The sequence below is a fragment of the Mauremys mutica genome, chromosome 2, assembly GCF_020497125.1.
Source record: "Mauremys mutica isolate MM-2020 ecotype Southern chromosome 2, ASM2049712v1, whole genome shotgun sequence".
NCBI lineage: Eukaryota > Metazoa > Chordata > Testudines > Geoemydidae > Mauremys > Mauremys mutica.
This window is the reverse complement of record NC_059073.1, coordinates 83,348,224-83,371,133: the sequence shown is the minus strand read 5'-3', so window position 1 is coordinate 83,371,133 and position 22,910 is coordinate 83,348,224. Positions and strand designations below refer to the sequence as shown.

Sequence of the window (22,910 nt, the reverse complement as noted above, 5' to 3'; positions counted from 1 at the left end):
GGGATAGTGTCGACAGCCAGTTCCTCGGCGATGTTCGCAGACGGGGAAGATGAGGAAGGAGATGGGGGGGCAGTCGACAGCGGTTACAACGCTGATTTTCCAGACAGCCAGGATCTCTTCATCACCCTCACTGAGATCCCCTACCAACCCTCCCCAGCCGTTACCCCGGACCCTGAATCAGGGGAAGGATCAGTCTGTAAGTGCTTTAAACATGTTAACATTTATTTTTAATGGAGCAGGAATAGTTACTAGTTGAAAAGAAGGTCAATATATATGGGGATAGAACTGAAATCCTCTTGGGAGATCTCCGAGAAGCTCTCCTGGAGGTAATCGAAAAGCCTCTGCATGAGGTTCCTGGGGAGAGCTGCCTTATTGGGTGCTCCGAAGTAGCACACTTTTCCACGCCAGGCTTTCATCTGGTACTCCGGGACCATTGCCTCAACGAGCATGGCAGCATAGGCCCCTGGTTTGTGCTCGCTTTCACGCAGCATGCGCTCTCTATCTCTTTCTGTGCCCCTCCTCAGGGTTATCTCGCTCGGAGACTCCTGCATTTAATTAGAGTAATTTGTTTACTATTAGTATTGGGAGTGCTTCACTGTTCCTTTGCATAACAAGAAGCGTCACTTTACAGCCACGTGGTGGAGGCTGCAGAGTGGCAGCATACAGGGATCTTTCCCAGGGAACAGATGCGAGGGGGTGGAACAGGGGCAGAGTTTATGCTTTCAGGATTGCCTGCAGCAAGAGGACAGTGGTATACATTCACTTTTAAGCAGCCAAAAGTCTTTGGCTTACCATGCCTGGCTGCTCCACGGATTCTGCTGTCCTGCCCCGCTTGTCTGATCTGCAGTGCAATCCCCCAGGCAATGAAAGTGAATACCGAAAATTCAAACTTTCCCTGAGTGACTGCGCATGAGATAGGTGCTGTGCATGGTCTTGAGATTGAAATTTTGAGAAGTCCTTCCGTTTCTGGGTCACCCAAGGCCAAATCCCAGTTTCATCCACTAACTGTGTAGTTGATTATTAAAAATAGTTTGCTGTTCATTATTGTTTCCGTCATATAGACTTTACAGAAGACTTTGTGTGAAGGGGGGGGAGGGGTTTGGTAATTGCATAGGACAGTCACCATTACCAGGGTACAGACACGGGGGCAGGATCTACAGCAGGTCACACACACAGTGCAGTCACTAGGCACCCTGATCAGTCTGGGAGGTGTTTTTCATGTTCTGTGCATAAGCGGCAGGTGCCCTGCTCTAGCTATATTTGGAGCTGGGTCTTTCCCCTGGCCCTGCCTGGATCGGGCCCTGGCCCCCACGGGTCTCCCCCCGCCCCGCCGCGCTGCGTCCCTGCCTGACAGTAGAGCGGCTCTCCGCAGAAATGCTGTCTGCTGCCCCAGGGTCCTAGCGCCTGCCATCCACAAATGGCAAGGCAGGCTGCCCTTACCCTGCCCTTCCACCATAGCCCTGAGCCTCTCCAATGCCCCAAACCCTCAGCCCCAGCCAGAGCCCTCATCCCCCTACACCTCCTCCCCCTCCCCACACACCCCTCACCCCTTCCTACGCCCCCACCCCCAGCCCAGAGCCTTCACCCTTCACCCCTTCCTGCACACCCACCTGTAACCGTCCTCCCCCCAGTCCTCCCCCGCCACAAGGCCACAGAGCCCCTGCACACAGAGTCCCGAAAAGGAGGGATGGCAGGCTCCGTTGAAACAACCAGTCCGGCACTGCAGACCGCTCTAGGACCAGGAGCCTGTCATTCCTCGAGTGTAGAAGCAGTCTGTACATCACTGCACACCCTACCCACCACAGTCTGCATCCCTGTTTCAACCCTTTAACGCGAATTCATTAGTAAAGAAAACGTTGTTAATTAACAATATTCCATTAGCTTTATTTTTAAACGTGTGTTGGAAGGGGGGATACGTGGTGAACGGGGTATGTAACCGCAAAAGAAAGTCAACAGTAACTGAAACAGGGGCAGGTTCAGCTTCTCTGTAAAGAAACTGAACAGTCACAGGTTACCCTGCAACCTGAGGAATCTATCTTTCAAAGCCTCTCGGATGCGCAGCGCTTCCCGCTGGGCTCTTCTAATTGCATGGGTGTCTGGCTGAGCGTAATCAGCAGCCAGGCGATTTGCCTCAACCTCCCATCCCGCCATAAAGGTCTCCCCCTTGCTTTCACAGAGATTGTGGAGCACACAGCAAGCAGCAATAACAATGGGGATATTGGTTTCGCTGAGATCCGAGCGAGTCAGTAAGCTCCTCCATCTCCCCTTGAGACGTCCGAAAGCACACTCCACCACCATTCTGCACTTGCTCAGCCGGTAGTTGAAGAGTTCCTTGTCACTGTCCAAGGCGCCTGTATAGGGCTTCATGAGCCAGGGCATTAGCGGGTAGGCTGGGTCCCCGAGGATCACTGTAGGCATCTGCACATCCCCAACAGTTATTTTGTGGTCCGGGAAGAAACTACCTTCCTGCAGGCGTCTAAACAGACCAGAGTTCCTGAACACACGCGCATCATGAACCTTGCCCGGCCACCCGACGTTGATGTTGGTAAAGCGTCCCCTATGGTCCACCAGTGATTGCAGCACCATTGAAAAGTAGCCCTTTCTGTTAATATACTGGCTGGCCTAGTGGGCTGGTCCCAGGATAGAGATGTGAGTCCCATCTATAGCCCCACCGCAGTTTGGGAATCCCATCGCGGCGAAGCCATCTATGACAACCTGGACGTTTCCCAGGGCCACTACCTTTGAGAGCAGGAGCTCAACGATTGCGTGGGCTACTTGCATCACAGCAAGCCCTATGGTAGATTTGCCCACGCCAAAGTGGTTTGCTACTGACTGGTAGCTGTCTGGCGTGGCAAGTTTCCAGAGGGCTATGGGCACTCGCTTCTGCACACTCAGGGCTGCTCGCATCCGGGTGTCCTTGCGCTTCAGAGCAGGGGACAGCAAGTCACACAGTTCAAGGAAAGTTCCCTTACGCATCCTAAAGTTTCGCAGCCACTGTGATTCATCCCAGACCTGCAGCACTATGCGGTCCCACCAGTCCGTGCTTGTTTCCCGGGCCCAGAATCACTGTTCCATAGCATGAACATGACCCATTGCCACCATGATCTCCACGGCGTGGCGTACCGTGCTTTCTGAGAGGTCTGTGCCACTCTGTGACTTCATGTCCTCACCGCGCTGCCGGAGCCTCCTCGACTGATTTCTCAGCATCTGACTGTTGCAGAGGTGTACAATAAGGTGCGAGGAGTTGACAACGGCCATAAGTGCAGCGATGATCGCAGCGGGCTCCATGATCGCAGTGGAGTGCTGTGGCGTCCGCGCTGTCACTAACAGGAAAAGTGCGCGAACTGATTTCCTGCCAGCGGGAGTGACGGTTCAATGATGACAGTTACCTAAAAGCACCCTCGACACATTTTTTCCCCCAGCAGGCATTGGGAGCTCTACCCAGCATTCCAATGGGCAGCGGGGACTGCGGGAACTGTGGGATAGCTGCCCACAGTGCACCGCTTCCAAAGTCGATGCTTGCCCCGTTAGTGTGGACTCACAAAGTTGAATTAGGGTCCTTAGTGTGGACACACAAATTCGACTTTGTAAGGTCGATTCCACAAATTCGACTTAAGTTGAATCGAACTACTCTTGTAGTGTAGACATACCCTTAGAGGTGAAAGGCTCCATTATCTCATTAGTGATCCATTTTCATCCACAATGTTTTAAGTTTACAAAGTTTTAGTTCTGTTTAGAGTTCATTTGTGATCAGTTACTGGAATGTAAGAAAAGTTTATTAGGCTGACCTCAAGGTTCAAAAACAGGATACGTGGGACTTGAGCTATGCAAAAATAAAATAAGTCCAACTTCTGATAAAATGTATTTCTCTTCCAGTTTTCTGAGATCTTTTTCCCAAAAATCAATGTTTCATTGACAGTTATTTATAAAATTTACTTCAGATGCATGGTAGTATTAGAAATCTTCAAAGTAAGATGAAAATGAAGAAAGTATGGATGTGTATCTTCTCTGTTTCTGAAAAAGGGGATAATAATGCTACATTGCTACAAATAGGTGTATTGAGGAATAATTAATTAGTAATAAAACACTCTTTAAAAAGAATAATGCTGTACAAATGCACTTCATATGTTATGAACTACTAAAGTGACATTAAGGATGAGTGGTGGTTTAGGGGGATGGTGGGGTGGAAAGGTGACATTAACCAGTACAAATCCCATATGTTGCTCTGTTCATTTAGGTTTTCTCATTACCACACCCCATCTTGTAAACTGAATCAGCAACTCCATGTCCCCTGTGTAAATCAACCTAACCTTAATCCATCCTCAGCTCTGCTAACGCTGTTATCACTATGCAACACACAATGCAACTTGCAGCATTGCTGATCTCAACTGCTGATCTGCTCTGCACTAAAGAGCTGAAATGCAGTTTATAATAGAGGCACTATAAAACTATGGCTAATAGGCAGTAAAACTCACACTGCAAAAGTCACATTACCCTACCACTGATGTTTAAGTAGATTACATTTCTCCTTGTACGAATGAAATGCAGTCTTATGCTGCAAAACTATTCCATAGATGTATACTTTTCTGAAGTGGTAATTCATTTCCTAGCTGTAAGATAGACAACTAGTTGCTGAGTAGTAACAACAGCATTTGGTACAGAACATAGATTAGCAGTAGTAGCTCTGCCAAAATGGTCCAGAGGAGCCGGAAGACAAAACTGCAAGGATTCCAAGCTCCCTACACACTGGATCCACAGAACAATAGTGATGAATACTGAGGGATAGCTCAGTGGTTTGCACATTGATCTATTAAACCCAGGGTTGTGAGCTCAATCCTTGAGGGGGCCATTTAGGGAACTGGGATAAAAATCTGCCTGGGGATTGTTTAAGCAGGGGGCTGGACTCGATGACCTCTTGAATTCCCTTCCAACCCTGATATTCTATAACACAGGGCCTATGCTAAAGAGTTATTGGGTTATTCACACCAAAGGCTGGGAAACTACATGAATTTGGGGAATAGAGGGGTGGCTGTTTGCTTCTCAGTGGCAGTGATTAGCCTTCAATATCTGTAGCTGTCAGGAAACCCACAGACCATGTATTTCTGCATTGCTTCTTGGACTCACTGGTTACATGGTTGCAAAGAGCGGCTGCCCCCAGAATCACACCTCAGAGTGTGATTCTAACTTAGTGTTATTTGACAACAGGTTGAGGGGCGGTGATGCTGCCTCAATCCCATCCCTTCTAGGTGTAAGAGAAAGCAAAAAGCATACTGCAGAGCTGCCTTTTCCTCGTTCTGTACCTACCCTGAAGATAAACAGATTTGTATTTTGCTCCACTCAAATTTCTTGGAGGGTTTCAGGACTGTGAAGATGGTGGCGTCTTGTGTCTTAACAAAACTGAATCCAGGAAGAAGAGTCTCTTGTTTAGGAAGATGTGGGGAGTTTAACAGTGTGTTAAATTATAATTGTTTGGGTTAGGATTGATACCTTTATGGTAGTACACTTGTCCATAGCTCACTCAATGATCTGCATTATTTGGATTTAAATGAAACTAAAAAAAGGGTGCTCTGGCATGGACGTTAGGCTTTACAGTGGGAAGTTCCCATTACCACTAGTAGGTACACTGGTGAGAGGCATAAGTGCTGGAACTAAGGATGCTGCCGCACCCCATGGCTTCAAGTGGTTTCTATTATATACACGGTTTACAGTCTGGTTCAGTGACTCTGGTTCAGTGACTCCTAGTGAGGAGTGGGGTAAACTCATGAGTGGTGCCCATTGGCAGAATGGCATAGGGAGAGCTGCAAAGGCATTGCGCTAGGAAAAACCAAAAACCTTCAGTCTGTAAAGCAGTGAATTCTCCCTCTTTCACCAGCAGTAAAATCATTTTAAAAAATAAAATAAAAAAAAAACAATGAAAAGTGAAAGCTGCAATGCAGAGAAAGAAAAGGCTGAGCTTCCCCGCTACACAGCTCTGGGGGCTCAGCTGCTGAGGGAAATACAGGATTCTGCACAAGGACTCAGAACTATTAATAGCTCTTCTGCTAGCTGTGCAGCTGGAGAGCACTCATGCTGCTGCATGTGCTAGGTGCACTAATGCAGTGAAGAGAGGGAGTCTTGGGAGAAGGACATGAGAAAATGCAAAGGGTGAGGAAGGAAACTCAGAAAAGCTCCAGGCACAAACTCCCTCCTACGCTGTACATGGGACTCCTGCCCCATCCCCCTCCAAAAAACCTCTAACCCAGCCTGTTCCCTGGAGTCCACAGAATTAATATTTTGAGGAAGTTTGCAGGGAGGGGGGGATTTTGAGTGTGTGGAAGGGAGCTGGTCCATGAGACATTCTCTTGTGCATTACAGGATGAAAATGCTTAAAACCCACTATGTGTATAATTGCAGTTATGTACTTGTAAGCGGTCTAGTGGGATTCTGGAGGGAGAAGGTGGGTGAGGTGATACCTTGTATTGGACCAACTGGTGCTGGGGAGAGAGACAAGCTTTGGCGGGACACAGAGCTCTTCTTCGGGTCCCTCTGAGTCTGTGCGGTTAAGGGCTCCTCTGTACGGATCCCTTTGCAGGACTGGGTCCTAAATCCCCCTGCTTAGCCTCCCAAGCTGGCGCTGGATCACCGCGCGCTCGGGACACCCGGGTGGCCCAGCGGGCGGCGGCTCTGCGCTTTGCTGCGGGCACAGTTCGCTATCGCTCCACGCAGCCGCTGGCTGCAACCCAGGCTGGGAACTGGCTGCGGGCGTTGGACCCAGCAGCGCCCTGCTGCCGCTGTTCCTGGCGGCGACGCTGCCCTCACCGCCCCTCTCCGCGGCTTGGCCCCTCTCGGCGCTCGTCAGCCCCGCGCGCGCGCCCAGCGGCAGCCACCGCGCGGCCCCCCCCAGCCCCGTTCCACCCCCGGCCCGGCGGCTGCAGCAGCAAAAGCGGACGGGCGACAAGGGCAACAGCTCCGTCGCCCACGCGCAGGTCTCTCGCGCATGCGCGTTATCAAAGCCTTTGCTGTAGAGCGGGGGGCGCGTGAGCAGGCTCGGCACCGCAGCGGGCACCACAGCGAGGGAGCGGCCCAGGCTCCTCCTTCCCCTCCCGTACGCGGCGCCGCCGGCCGGCTCCCCTCCCGCCTCAGGTGACAGGAGCCCGGGGAGCCGGCTCGGTCTCGCCGCCATGGCCGGGTCGCAGCAGCCGCCGCCGCCGCCGCTGGAGGACGAGGAGCCGCCGCTGCCTGTCGAGGACGCGGAGCTGGCGCTGGCCGGGATCAACATGCTGCTGAACAACGGCTTCCGCGAGTCCGACCAGCTCTTCAGGAAATACCGGTACCAGCCCCCGCCTCCGCCGGGCGTCCCTGCCCCTGTCCCCCCGCAGAGCCGGGCTCCGAGGGCAGGGGCTGCTGCTGCTGCCCCCCGCCGGGTACCGCTTCCCGCTGGCCCGAGCCGCCCGTCCTCAGCCCCGGCGCAGCGCCTCGGCTCCCCCCACCGACACCTGCCCCGGCTCATCCCCCCCGCGCCGGGCGGCGCGGCGCTCCCCGCCTCCCCCGGTGCGTGTGCGAAGCCCGCTCCCTCCTTCCCACGCAGCCTGGGCAGCCGCTGGCTGTGCGCCCCGCCTGGGCGGGAGCGGCGGACGTCCATCCACATGGCGGGTGTCGGGCGACCAGGGCACTTCCTCGTGCAAACGGTTACGGCAGGAGGTGGTTTTGTGATGCCGTCAGGCTTTTCTCTCAGTTCCCTAGGGCAGATTAACCACTTAGCGCTACATTTTGTTCCCCGAATTGCTCTGCAAGAAAAAGACTGCCTGCCTCTGACTCTTAAACGGGTCCCAGCCTTGCATGAGAAGTGAGGATTCACAGATTTCTGTTAATTAATCTGAACTCTAGGGAAACATTTCAATATGTGATATTTGCAAACTGTTAGTCTGTATCACCTGACTTGACAGAGGCGAACCACCATTTTTTTAAAATATAAAAACCAGGGGAATTTACCTTTCCTTGATGGGCACTTGTAAATCTCACGATCACTGATGAGTAGCTACGCATGTGCACAGAAGAATAAACAATAAGATTTGCTTAATATACGTGTCTTCCAATGAAAACATCCTGAAGATGTTTAGTGTTTAAGCTTATATGTGAGCGAGTGAGTTGGACTGAGACACTAGATAGTGATAGGAGGTAACTTGAATGCTGCTGTGATGAAGCCATAAAATAACTAGACAATCTGTACCATGTGTTGTATCTAGATAAAGAAAGAAGTTGCTTTCTAGAAATTACTTGAATATAGTTGTAACAGTAGATATTAGTCTATGACTACATTAATTTTAAGATAGTTAAGTTTCCTGCATAGTTGAGAAGAATTAACTCTTTTCATAATGGCTGGAGCTCTGGCATTATAGTTGTTTTCTAAATTTATATGCCCCACAGTGCTATTGTCTGTACAGCAGAATATTCATTTAAGACCTAAATTGAGTTAAAAACAAGTCTGTGTTGGTGGTATTGCAAGTACTTCATAGGCTTCCTTATTTTTTTCATTTATAAAAATTAAATTTGATACAAATACAACTATTTTTGGTGGAGAGGGAAGTGATGGCTTAAGAACTAAAAAAAAACTATTTTATTTTATGTATTAATAATTGCATGTTCAGCAGATTGTTCATCTTGTTATAGGGAACCTTTGTTTCTGAAATCTTTCATAAAATCTGTTTTAGTTTTCTTGTTATTCTAAATTGATTATTACAATGTAAATATCAAAGGGAAAATCAAGTTACACAGACTATTTTAGTAAACTATATTTGCCTGGATCAAAGTTTATCAGTCCTGTTCATATTATGAACTCATATTCAGTGACTGAAATATCCCTCCTCAGATGTCTCAATCAGTTTCCCTTTGGGCTTAAAATGAGGTGCCTCATGATTCCATGCCATAGTTAATTTTGACACTTGAGGACTAATTGTGAGCAGCTGGTCAAATCTGATTTATCTGAAAATGGATTATAAGTGGTGTTATGATTCATAGGTTAAGAATCACTGGCCTAGTTGCAACTTTAACTGCAAAAGTCCAGATCTTTTGAAATACTTTATTCCTAAATAATTTAAGTGATCAGAACTTCATGTAGAAATGAAAATGGGAGAAAATGTCCAAGGCTGACTTTTCAACCATAAACTGTAGATTTCCAGCCTAGAAATAAGATAGATATTATTTGTATTTAACTTTTCAGGCTGTTTTCCTGCCAGTTTTCCTTTTTTGTATGTTTGTGTCAGATATGTTCTTGCTAACCAGAACTGAAGAAACATCATTAACTTCCAAGTAGCTATCACTCATTTAGCAATATATTTTTATCCTTTTGTGCTTGAAAGTAAAGTCTTAGAAATAGCTCCTAATTGGGAGTGCTCTTCCAAAGAACAGCTTCTTGCCGCATTGAGAGACCTGCAGTTTGTCACATTTAGAGACAGATGTTAATCTTATTAACATTAGTGACACTCAGAAAGCTGTTTGGAAGAATGTGCATTTAGCATATTAATTTATGCAAGTTTCTTCAAATATATATTTTACCTATGGTAACATTACTAGCCGTCACCTTCAGCCCCAACTAAAACGTCTCCAGTGCGTAGAAATTGTTTTATAGCCCTCTTCATCCAGCTAGTTTAAGCTTTTGAAACAGATCTATGTCTTTTTCAAATGGCTTCTGAAAATGGATTGATTTCAGAAAGAGTGAAGCAGAAATGAGTAAAAAGAACAGGAGTACTTGTGGCACCTTAGAGACTAACAAATTTATTTGAGCATAAGCTTTCATGGGCTACAGCCCACTTCATCGGATGCATGCAGTGGAAAATGCAGTAGGAAGATATATAGATATACCGGTACACAGAGAACATGAAACAATGGGTGTTACCATACACACTCTAACGAGAGTGATCAGTTAAGGTGAGCTATTACCAGCAGAAGAGAGAGAAACTTTTTTAGTGGTAATCAAAATGGTCCATTTGCAGCAGTTGACAAGAAGTTGTGAGGAACAGTGTGTGTGTGTGTGTGTGGGGGGGTAAACATGAGGAAATAGTTTTACTTTGTGTAATGACCCATCCACTCCCAGTCTTTATTTAAGCCTAATTTAATGGTGTCCATTTTGCAAATTAATTCCAATTCAGCAGTCTCTCGTTGGAGTCTGTTTTTGAATTTTTTGTTGTTGTATTATTGCGACTTCTAGGTCTTCAATCTCCCTGATCACTCGATTACAGTGTTCTCCGACTGGTTTTTGAATGTTATGATTTGTGTCCATTTATTCTTTTACGTAGAGACTGTCCGGTTTGGCCATTGTACATGGCAGAGGGACATTGCTGGCACATGATGGCATATATCACATTGGTAGATGTGCAGGTGATGGAGCCTCTGATAGTGTGGCTGGTGTGGTTAGGTCCTATGATGGTGTCCCCTGAATAGATATGTGCACAGAGTTGGCAACGGGCTTTGTTGCAAGGATAGGTTCCTGGGTTAGTGCTTTTGTTGTGTGGTCTGTGGTTGCTGGTGAGAATTTGCTTCAGGTTAGGGGGCTGTCTGTAAGCATGGACTGGCCTGTCTCCCAAGATCTGTGAGAGTAATGGATCGTCTTTCAGGATAGGTTGTAGATCCTTGATGATGCACTGGAGACGTTTTAGTTGGGGCTGAAGGTGACGGCTAGTGATGTTCTGTTACTTTCTTTGTTGGGCCTGTCCTATAGTAGGTGACTTCTGGGTACTCTTCTGGCTCTGTCAATCTGTTTTTTCACTTCAGCAGGTGGGCATTATAGTTGTAAGAACGCTTAATAGAGATCTTGTAGGTGTTTGTCTGTCTCTGAGGGGTTGGAGCAAATGTGATTTTTATCATAGAGCTTGGTTGTAGACAATGGATCCTGTGGTGTGGTCTGGATGAAAGCTGGAGGCATGTAGGTAAGTATAGCTGTCAGTAGGTTTCCAGTATAGAGTGGTGTTTATGTGACCATTGCTTATTAGCACTGTAGTGCCCAGGAAGTGGATCTCTTGTGTGGACTGGTCCAGGCTGAGGTTGATGGTAGGGTGGAAATTGTTGAAATCATGGTGGAATTCCTCAAGGGCTTCTTTTCCATGGGTCCAGATAATGAAGATGTCATCAGTGTAGCACAAGTAGAGCAGGGGAGTTAGGGGACAAGAGGTGAGGAAGCGTTGTTCTAAGTCAGCCATAAAAATGTTGGCATACTGTGGGGCCAAGCGGGTACCCATAGCAGTGCCGCTGATTTGAAGGTATATGTTGTCCCCAAATGTGAAATAGTTATGGGTGAGGACAAAGTCACAAAGTTCTGCCACCAGGTTTGCTGTGACATTATCGGGGATACTGTTCCTGATGGCTTGTAGTCCATCTTTGTGTGGAATGTTGGTGTAAAGGGCTTCTACATCCATAGTGGCTAGGATGATGTTTTTAGGCAGATCACCAATGGATTGTAGTTTCCTCAGGAAGTCAGTGGTGTCTCGAGGATAGCTAGGAGTGCTGGTAGCGTAGGGCCTGAGGAGGGAGTCTACATAGCCAGACAATCCTGCTGTCAGGTTGCCAATGCCTGAGATGATGGGGCGTCCAGGATTTCCAGGTTTATGGATTTTGGGTAGCAGATAGAATACCCTGGCATGCGGTTCTAGGGGTGTGTCTGCCTCAGTGAGATCAGAGGATAATGGCTTGTAGAATGTGGTGTTGGAGAGCTGCCTACCAGCCTCTTGTTCATATTCCGACCTATTCATGATGATAGCACCTCCTTTGTCAGCCTTTTTTATTATGATGTCAGAGTTGTTTAAGATCCCATGAAGCATATTAATTCAGGTCTGTAATCATAAATTCATAATCATTTTATGGGAACATGGTGACAGTCTGGATGTGCCACTGAGTACTGATCATCCCAAACCAGTCTGAAGTTTTCTTGCTCCCTCCCTCCTACCTACAGCATATGTGGCCCTCTTCCCTGCATCTCCCCCTGCCCCCCAAAAACGCATGAGCTTTTAATACCACATATATTTGAAAACTGACCATAATTCAGTTCTTAAGGAAGGAAAATTGGATTGGGAATGAAATCCTAACTGGACCTCCCTGCATATTACCCAGTAATACAGTGTTGGCCTCAGTGGATATTCATTTTAACTCAGTGGCTCTCAACCTTTCCCGACTACTGTACCCCTGTCGGGAGTCTGATTTGTCTTGCGTACTCCCCCAAGTTTCACCTCACTTAAAAACTGTTTGCTTATAAAATCAGACATAAAAATACAAATGTGTCACAGCACATCATTACTGAAAAATTGCTTACTTTCTCATTTTTGCCATATAATTATAAAATAAGTTAGTTGAAATACACTTAAATGTAAGTACAATATTTGTATAGTATATACAGCAGTATAAAGTAGTAATTGTCTATATGAAATTTTAGTTTGTACTGACTTTGCGAGTGCTTTTTAAGTAGCCTATTGTAAAATTAGGCAAATATCTAGATGAGTTGATGTACTCTCTGGAAGACCTGAGTACCCCCAAGGGATAGCTCTGGTAGAGAACCACTGAACTGACTCATAAGAGAGCTAATTTTTCCTCAGTGTTATGAACAGAAATTTAAGCAAGAAAGTAATAACTTTTTTTGTCTCTGTGTAAGTAGCCTATATTGTAGACCAAACAAACTAGGCAGTTGAACTGATCTATCACATGTTAAGTCATGCAAATAATTGCAACCGGAATGACTGCTTTTGTAAACTAATTGACATCTTGTTGGGACAAAACTTATGACTTGCCATATGTTAAAGCACACCTGACAGAGGATGATCATCGAGGCTTGAAAAATAAGTTTGATGTTAGTGAACAGGCAGCTTTCCTGGATGAATATTATCAACTTCTATAGAGACTTTTTTTAAATAAAAGCTTAAATTCTAGCCATAATGGTTGTCATGACAACCTTCTAAACAACCATGAACCAAATATAAACTGATTAAATGTTGTCTTAACTCTGCAGACAGACAGCTTCAGTGCCTCTCTGGGGTACTTGTACAGTAGGAATCTGAGTTACAAATACCAAAATTACAAATTGACCAGTCAACCACACACCTCATTTGGAACCGGAAGTATGTAATCAGGCAGCAGCAGAGATTAAATAAATAAAACACATTACAGTACTATGTTAAATGTAAACTACTGAAAAAAGGGAAAGCAGCATTTTTTTCCTGCAGAATACAGCTTTAAAACCTTACTTAGTCAGTGTTCAGTTGTAAACTTTTGAAAGAACAACCATAATGTTTTTTTCAGAGTTACGAACAACCTCCATTCCTGAGGTGTTTGTAACTCGGAGGTTCTAATGTATCTTTGTCAGGTTGTCAGAGAACAAAAACTCACTGGAGTTTTGTCAGATTTCACTGATGCTGTTCAGAGTTTTTTGAGCAACACTGAAAATAATACAAACAGATTAATTTTATTCTTGTGCTTGTGAAAGCAACAATGGAAATAGACCTGGAAATCGAGTTGTTGAAAAAGGGTTCCAGAATCAAAGGCGGTGGGAGGAGAGTGTCTGTAAGCCTATCTGCTGCCGCAAGATTGGTACTCTGAGAATGATCTTTTCCCCTTCTGCTAGCCACAGCAGAGAAAGTGTAAGGGTCTGCAACTCTGACTCCTCCTAGCTGGACACTGACACGAAAAATGAAGCCTCCATGTGGGTCCAGTGACAGCCTCTTGTTAAGAATCCAGAATCCTTTCCAAGACATTTGGCTTCTCACCTGGGTGTTGCCCTTCTTAATTGTTTTGCTATAAGTTGTGATAAAATTTTCAAGCTGTAGGTGCATGCATGGCGTGGGGAAAGATAAATGTAAGAAACAAGAAAAGTGTGATAGAGAAACTTTATGGGGAGAAGAGGTTCTCTGCACCTTGAAGTTGTTAAACCATGATTTGAGGACTTCAGTGGCTCAGACACAGGTTTGATACAGGAGTGGGTGGGTAAGATTCTGTCGTCTGCGTTGTGCAGGTGGTCAGACTAGATGATCATAATGGTCCCTTCTGACCTTAAAGTCTATGATTCTATCTCACCACACTGGCTAACAAGAAGTTAGAAATGCAGCCACCTTAGGTATTCCAGTCCTGGATTCAACACCCATACAGTAGACTTAATGATGAGTGGTTATTTAAAATCAATTTAATCAAACAAAAGGCTTTTCTGATCCCAAAGGACCAGCCACATATGCAGGTCAATATATGGCTCAGATCTTATCCAATAATCACACTGTTGCCAATCCTTGAGTATCTAATATCTAAAGGCTTATTCATAAAAAGAAAGAAAGGTGAGAGTTAAAATTGGTTAAAGGAATCAAATACGTACAACAATTGCAAAGTTCTTGGATCAGGCTTGTAGCAGTGATGAAATAAACTGCTGGCTTGTTAAGTCTTTGGTTGTTTCCAAATCATTGGAAGGGCCTCAGTCCCTTGGTTAGAATGCTCCCATTAGTATAAGTCTAGAGGTTTGAGCAGGAAAGAGGCAAAATGGAGATGTTTCCAGGGCCTTTTATAGCTTCTGCCAAGTGAAGGGAAACCCATTGTGGAAAACTACAAAGAGCAAGATTGTGTTCGGAGTCACATGGGCAAGTCACATATCTATGCATGCTTCGCTTAGTCATAATAGAGGCCATCCCCCATACTCCGGTTAGAACATTCACAGGAAAGTCCATTTAAGTGTAGATAGGTATCTTCCATTGTGAGTTAAGTGATCTTTGATGGGCCATTCAACTTGAATAGTCCCTTCGGATGTGTGGGCTAAATACCTTGTAGATGTTACCACATGAGAAAACATTTGAAATACAGGTACATAGTTAATATCCATAACTTCAGATGCAAAAATGATACATGCATACAAATAGCATAATCATATTCAGCAAATCATAACCTCGCCATAGACACCTTACTTGACATACTTTGTACAAGATTTGTTGCAATTATATAACAGTGATAGCAACAATGATCTACATGGTCATGTTTTATCAGATAACATCACACACAGTACTGTATTTGCTTTTTTGGGGGGATGGGGTTGAGGTGGGGGTCTCTGCTGCCTGATTGCATACTTCCAATTCCAAATAAGGTGTGTGGTTGACTGGTCAGTTCGTAACTCTGGTGTTTGTAACTCAGAATTACAATAGAACCTCAATTTCATTACATTTTTTTAAAAGTAAAATTGCTGATGTTGCAATGAAGTATAGTACATACATCTCATTCCTTTAAATTGCAAAGGCACTGCTTTTGTGGGAGGATGTGGCAACACTGTACTCTTGCTATTTGGCTTATTCCTTGAGCTAGTAGTCTCTGGATTAATTATTCAGACCATCGTAGTTAGAAATGGAAAAGACCTATTGTAGTGAGTTCATGACTGCCTTGAACAGAGCATGGACCATTCTAATCCTTCTTTTCAAATATTTTTGTAAGTCGCATGTTCTGAGGCATCTAAATATAGTAGTCTAAAAACTAGTAAAAAAGAAGAAAGCCTAGTAATAAAGACGTCATTTAGTAATTCTGGGAAAGGTTAACAGAAGGACAGTCCACAAAAACAAGCATCAAACTCTTCATTACAGAAGAGAACAGAAGTTGAATTTGAAAGAGCACATAAAGCATCGATTAAGTGTTGAAATGGTATTTAAATGAAATCAAAAAAAGAGAAGTGAGTTCTAAAGAGCTCAGGCTAAAAGGTAAAGAGCAAGATATTTAGAAATGGCAATAGAAAAACAGGAAGGACGAATTAAAAAAAATCTCAATTATATTCACTGTTATTGTAAGTGACAGTATAGAAGACTGCAAGACTAGGGAATGAAGTGAAGAGGGGAAGGCATATTAATAGTGAAGCAAAACAAATATGAGACTTGCTGCATGCTTTTTGCGGCAGTCTGAAGAGAGACTTTTGGAACACCATCATAGGTAGAACTGCAGAAAATGAGGTAAAAGCTTTCTCACACACACACACACACACACACCAGAATTTTCACTGGGTGAGTAATAGAAAAACTGCAGCTAGATTTTAAGATTTCTGTAAGATTCAACATGAAGAAACTTATTGTTTCAAGATAACGTAAAGCTTCAAAGCAGTGACAGCTGAATGATGGGAGTTTTGTCCATTAGAAGACTGCAGTGGCAATGAAGAAAGGAGTTGGAAAAAAAGAGCTTCTCTCAGATTTAAGGTAAGAGTCAGTACAATGACCAGTTGTTAAACAAATAAGTTAAATGTCTGTTATTTTTTTAAAGATATTTTTAGCTTGAGTGGAAATTAATTCTTCCTGTTTTTTCTCTTTCTGCATAGGTGGCTTTTACTAAAGAAGAATGACGTCTGTGTCTTTCATCCAGTGTTGATGTGTGGGAGGATGATTTTTTTCTGCAATATACACAATACATTGCTAAGTTAATTGAGAGACGTACCTTTTCAATGCTATTTATTGCAACTGGTCAACATATGTATGTTACAGAAACTATGTTCTAGTGGTATCTGAAGACCAGCACTGGAAATAGTAGTGCTAACTACTGTGACTATACAATAAATTACCTTGGTATCTACTGGTCATGAAAAATAGCAATTGTGTATATGTAAGATATATTCTATAACTAGTACTAAAACAAACTTAAAAGTTAATTAGGCAAGTGTAAATTAAACACACATCCTACATTTCCTGCTTGCAATTAATGTTTAATGCAATTTAACTGGTGATACTGTTAATCCTGTAATATTAGGCCTCCACTGCAGTTTTGATGGTGGGAGTCTTACTGTCTGTGTGGTTCTCAGTGAAAGCCCTGGCTGCCCCATGTGGCTGACAGTTGGGAGTCCCGCCTTTCCCTCCTCCCTCCCAATGTTCCTATCAGCTCTGGGCCCCCGTTCACAGCCCTGGGCAACTGACAGAGGAAAAATCACAGAAAAGTAATAATGGATATTATTATTTTCAGTAGTAATAAGGTCCATTATTACTTTTTCACAATTTTCCATGGCTTGTCTGCAACTCAGCTGCAATTTTTTGACAATCCCACATTTCAAGTAGATCTTTAGTCATTATACCAAAATCTTTCAGCTCATTAATTCTGAGATGAAATTGCTAATACAGCTAATATTGAATGAAGTGTTTAATAGTGTACATATGTCTAATGTTTTCTAAGATTATATTTGTATTTGCACAGGCTACATTAAAATCCATTAAAGGATTATTCATTGTTGGCTAAACAGACCAAAAAGATGTGTATATTTCGTTTGTGAATGTTTTGTATTCCTAATGATTTGTTTGCTATTTTGAAAATATGTCAGTAGGTGTTATCCAATCCATCCATAAGTTTAGAAGGAATAATATTTTAATTTTCATTGTTAGTTTGGGAAGTACTTAAAATTATTTTCTGGAACAGATGATACATCTTGTATTTTGTTCATGATCTTCTCATGCTATTTCATTATTTGAATGCATTGATAAGCCTATTTTTCAACTTTAGAATCTCATCAGTCACATTCTAATAGACTGTAGAATACATTTCTAGATACTGCTAAATTAGCAATGGGGGGAAGGTCCTTAAATATTGCTGCATGAATATTACTTGAAATTTTGATATGAGCTAAAATATGGCAGGTTTTAGAACTTGTGTTTGTGGAAGCAGGGAGTTAGTGGTGTTTTTTTAATTCCTGATTTCTGGAGCCATCTTAAAATAACGATGTATGTGGTGCTAGTTTTTCAAAAGCCATACATGAAATCTTGGTTTCATGTGCATTTTATTAATCACTGGACTGGTAAGAGATGGGAGGCCTGCAGGTTCATTATCCATGCTCATTTCCTTGGGAAAGGATGAAGTGTATCTCCTCTCTTGACAACTTATACTCCATGGCATGGAAGGTCGGCCATGGAAAAAGTTGGAAATATTTCTGAAGCTCCAGGAAAAAAAGGGGGGTGGCAGTCTGTTGATATAACTGATGATTTAGTAGCTGTCATTCTTGCTAATTTACACACATGAATGCTCTTGTTGGGACTGTTCAGACGTTTACAGTCTTGATCAGCGAGACTTGAGTTTAAAAACAAAACAGGGCAAATGAATTTTTTTCCTGCCTTTGTCCTGCTGACTTTGAACAACATCAGAACAATCTGGAGGGTAAGGTTTCTGGCCCTGATGGTTAGAATTGGTAGCCCCCATCCAAAACAGCAAAAAAACAAAAACAAAAAAACCCCTCTCCTGTAGCAGTAAGAAGAGAGGCAGAGGAAAAGTGCAAAACTGGGGGATATACTAAGCAGAAAGTACAGAAATGAGAAAAGTAGGATTTTTTTTTTTTTTTTGGTTAACAAGTACAATGGGCAAGAGGTAGAAGTGTAGAATTTCATGGGAAAGGATGCTAGGGAACCAGGCTCTGAGAAGCTCGATGCCCCTGCAAGGGTGGGGGAGATGAGCCCTAATTGTGCCTCTGTTATGAAAAGACCCAGAGAAATGGCTTTAAGAATCTGATGGAAAGCAGGCCTTAACTTACCAGGAGCAGGGGCTAGCTAAAGGAAGCTGATCTTTCAATTCCCCTCATCAAGGGGTACATTCATGTTTAGAGAATAGAGGATCTTTTACTTAGGCACTTGAAGCCCTCAATTAGGTTTCAAAAATAACCTTGAATTAATGAAAATAGACACTTAGTCCACATAGCTGCCACAAGTTAATAGCTTCCCTTCAGCTTCTTTGTTGAAAACTTCACATTGCATTTGCTGTATCAGAATTATTCTAGGGACTCTTGTTTTAAGACTAATGACACTACCTACTGTAGTATGTGCACATAAATATGTGCTATTCTCTTGAAATCCATATAACAAAAGAGGTGGCTTAAAACCCTAAAAAATTGAATTCTGTGAACTTCCACAACTGTAGACTTGCTCTTTTACTGTGCTGCTTCACTGTTGATATGCTATTAGCCATTCTGGAGGCCACTCGCTGGCTTGAATTTTCACTGCTTTGTAGAAGTGGCTTGCAGATTTTACAGCTATCCAAGTTGTCATTTGTTTTGCAGAGGCAACTGACACTCGAGAGTGGTAGCATCCTTCGATATAATGTGGTACTGTATATAAATACTGTCTGAAAGTTGGTGTAGACTCTGCTGAAGCTATCATGCATTAAACCCACATTTACAAAAGTACTTAATTTCTGTAAGGAGCTATCAAACCTTGCATATAAAAACCAAATGAAATACTTCACAAAATATTGTAATATACAACAATAGAGTACACAGGTAATGGAATAATAGTGGTGCACACATCAGAAGCACATAGACATATGAATTTGACTAAACCTAAATCTCATTTTTATGATCTCTTTATTTCTTAAAATGCCTTAATTGTTGCATTATTTTCACCTAAAGCCCCCAGGGAAGGGCAGAGCAAGCTCCTCTCTTTCCTCTGAAACAAAATTAGCTATATTAAGAGCCATAGTGAAATGAACTACACTGGCATAATTGTATTGTGGCATCTAGCAGCAGTACTGCCATTAAGATAATGTAAATACTTGTTCATCCTGTTTTTACAGTATTTTACTGTAAAAACACCTTCTGCCTTGCAGCTAGATATCCAAGGTAATAGTTAAGGATTTTCAAACATATTTCTGTACTTTTCATTTGAAACATGTTTTTGAGGTTTATAGTTGTGTAGACTTTAATATTGAAAATATGTTGCAAAATATTACTTAACAAATCATCTACTGCACAGATACAACATTATAAAAATCCTTACCCAGCTTGTTGAATGGAAGTGAAAAAAAAAGGTTGTAAGTAAGCTATTATCTATTATAATAAAGTAATTGCCTAAGTAGAATAACTGATGAAGAAAGTAAATAGCCAGTGTGGCAGTATTGATTTTGATATCTTTTTCTAAAGCACAGGGAAGTCTTTAGAAATAACTGGCAATGTTTACAGAATGCATTTGAGCAAACAAAGGGCAGGAGAATTGGTGTAATACTACTGTTTTACACGAGAAAGGTGATAAATGAGATCTAAGGAACTAAAGACTTATTGATCACTAGCGTAGCACCTAGAAAGAGACCACCAACACACTTAATGCATGATTTCACTGCAGTAGTTGATCTCAAAGACAATTCAGCTATTGGATTTTTTTCACTTAAATTCCATATTTTAAGATGAACATTTTTAAAGTAATAACTTCTTACAATAAGTTCCTGTTTTAAGAAATGTGGGGCTAAAGCAGTTTTAGTGTTATGTTCACTTGAGAAATATACAGCCACATGAGCTTCACAAGATTATTTTGGAAAACAAAACAAAGGGGAATAGAGTAAACTACTGTAGCACAGTTCCTCTGCAACTCTTTGCAAATGGTTTAATGGTGATAGATGTTCACTCCCCTTCGTGTCTTTAAGAAAAAATCACCCCCCAACCTTATTTTAAAAAAAATAACATATATTGATGCACATTTCATTCTAGTTCAATGTTTTCCTCTTAAATTCCAGGAGAAGCTTAGCAAATAAGGAGATACACTCTTTTGAAGTCAGTAAATCTCTTTCCAGCACTTTACTGGCTAATATTTTTTTATGGTGATCTATAGTTCAAAGCCATAAATCCTCATCAAGAAAATAGCATTGATGCTTGACACCATCAAAAAGAATGGTGAGGATAACAATGTTAATGTACATTGCTGGCTAGGAAACCAGACTAACGGATGCAGCAAAATGAAGTGACAGGCAACATTAAGATGATTAGGAAGCACAAATATCAGTGGATAGGATGTGTTGCTAGAAAGAGAAACCCACTGGATAATGATAATTTTGGAAACAGCTGTAGGCATTGGCATGGCAAAGAGGTGGGCAAAATACCCACCCAAACAAAAAAGGTAGAAATTATTAAATTAAAATGTAGAAATTATGTGAGTGCAAAGAATTGGAGAGAATGGGTAAAATGCTGGAAGTCTAATCTGATGCAGGATGAATGGGAGGGAGTGAGGCTAGAAGAACTGGTTGCTCACTGAGAAACTAATAATTTAATATCTTGCAGATTAGTGTAAAATTACTCATACTGCTATAAAGACCCCAATTCAGGCAAAGCCCTCTATATTCAGAAGAGTACTTAAGCAGGTCACTGGAATTAACAATTATATTTCTGGTAGCTACTCTTTGTTTGCCTGTTGATTTACATTCAGGAGATTAAAATATCTAGAATATTTGTTTGAAGTGTGTGTTTTCCTCTTTGATTTTTGTATATTACTATATTTATTTGAAAAACCCCACAGCAAGAGATTTATATTATAAAATATATATGGGTTTATATTTACAAATGTTGTATCAAACAGACTATAATGTGTATTTGAAGTGTAGGTTTTTCAGTTCTTGTTTCTGTCTCTTATTTCCCTCTCATTCCTTTTCCTCTCTTTCTTCCTCCAAGCTTATTGGCTTTGTGGTTACATATAATACATAAAGTAAAACATGGGTAAATTGTGAAAAACCTGCATTGACATCTTGGCTTTCTGAGACCATCACAAACCATGATATGCTAATGAAAAGGATGATAATTACTTATTTTACATGTTGGAAAACAAATGATTTGTCCAAGGCCAAACAGTGGATCAGTTGCATTGCTGAGATTATAACAAGAGTTCCTGACAGCTAGCTCTATGTTTAGCCATAGACAGGGTTTTATAGTGACTGTGTGATCGCAGGGGTCATTCAGTCTGAAATCTGACCCAGGTACTGAATATAACCTGACTGTCTGTTTGGCCCAGGAATTGCTGTCACCCTCTTGGAATAGACCTTAATTCTCATGAAACAAGGAAAATCTTCAGTGATGTACAATTTCTTAATTCATTTATTAAAAATTAATGAGAGAGACTTCTGACCTATTTTAGATCTCTGGAACAAAGCAGATAAAGAACCAGACTTCTTATGAACTATCGAAATGGAACTTCAGGTCTCCAAGTCACATTCTTTTTATATACACATTTCTACGGTGTCTATCACCATATTTCCTGAGCACTTGACTAGATGAAAGACACATTAGATACTTCTAGAAATAGAATACCAGGGAATATTGTAATCACTCTTACAAATAGAAATCTGTTCAAAAGTTGAGGGATAGGAGAAAACAATTGGGCAGTGGGGTATGGTCAATCGCAGCATGGCTCACTGAAGGACATGCTGCTGGATAGGTGTGAAATGCCAGGCAGTGAGGTGAGATCAAAGTTGGTCCAAGGTCAACAAGGATACCCTCTGAGTTGCCTTCAGATCTATCATTGGAAGGCCATAACCTCTGCTACTTTTCTGGTCCCTGCTGAGGGATAAATCTGGCAATAACTGCAAGGTTCCTTAACAGCAGAGAGCTCATCCACTAGAGGGTTGAAATAGTGGAAGGCATCCTCAATACCTGCTCTGTTGGGAGGGCTCCAGGCTGGAGAGTGGAGCCCCTGAAATAGGTGACATTGAGCAGGGAAATGTATGTCTCTACTGCCTCTGCTGAATCATTGATCTCCATGTCTACCCCAACCTTCAGGGATCCTATCGTTTTCTGGCCTTAGATCTGAAGTCGCCCTTCCCTAGCAGAACCCCCGTGGAGTTCCCCATTTGTCCCAAATTTGCAACTGCATACATGCAGGTGAATTTCTGGCTCGTGTGAAGCCCCATTGGATGCAGTTGCAATATCAAGGCTATTGCTTGTCTCCCCGCTCCGATGAGTTAATACTTTTGGGGCACGGAAACCCTGAAAGACAGAAATTTTCAGTTTCCACCTCTTGTACTAGCAGAGGTGACTCAAATCCACAGAGAATTATGTTGAGTTCTTTCCATCTTGTGGCTTTTTCCCAGGAGAGTATCATGTATCTTCTTCTTTCACACTATGATCTTGCATAAATCAATGAAAAACAAATAAAAAAATCTTCTTTTAATGGAATATCTGCTGGGACAAGTTTATAATAAAGTATTTTCCCAGCAGCCACCAAAAA

The 22,910-nt window shown here is 42.7% G+C and overlaps 1 protein-coding gene across 5 annotated transcripts in view; it reads left to right on the top strand.

The window, feature by feature from the left end:
- Positions 1-6,950: 6,950 nt before the first annotated feature.
- Positions 6,951-22,910, top strand: part of TTC39C (tetratricopeptide repeat domain 39C) — a 75,488-nt gene continuing 59,528 nt past the window's right edge. Inside the window, exons 1-2 of one of the 5 annotated variants that reach the window (XM_045008251.1) lie at positions 14,674-14,799; positions 16,050-16,163. In XM_045008251.1, coding sequence (XP_044864186.1) covers positions 16,120-16,163 — 44 coding nt within the window. In that variant the 5' untranslated portion in view covers positions 14,674-14,799; positions 16,050-16,119. Of the gene's footprint in view, positions 7,310-14,660; positions 14,800-16,049; positions 16,164-16,357; positions 16,381-16,502; positions 16,527-22,910 lie in introns of those variants that run through there. The other 4 variants (XM_045008249.1, XM_045008252.1, XM_045008254.1 and 1 more) reach the window with 4 other exon arrangements.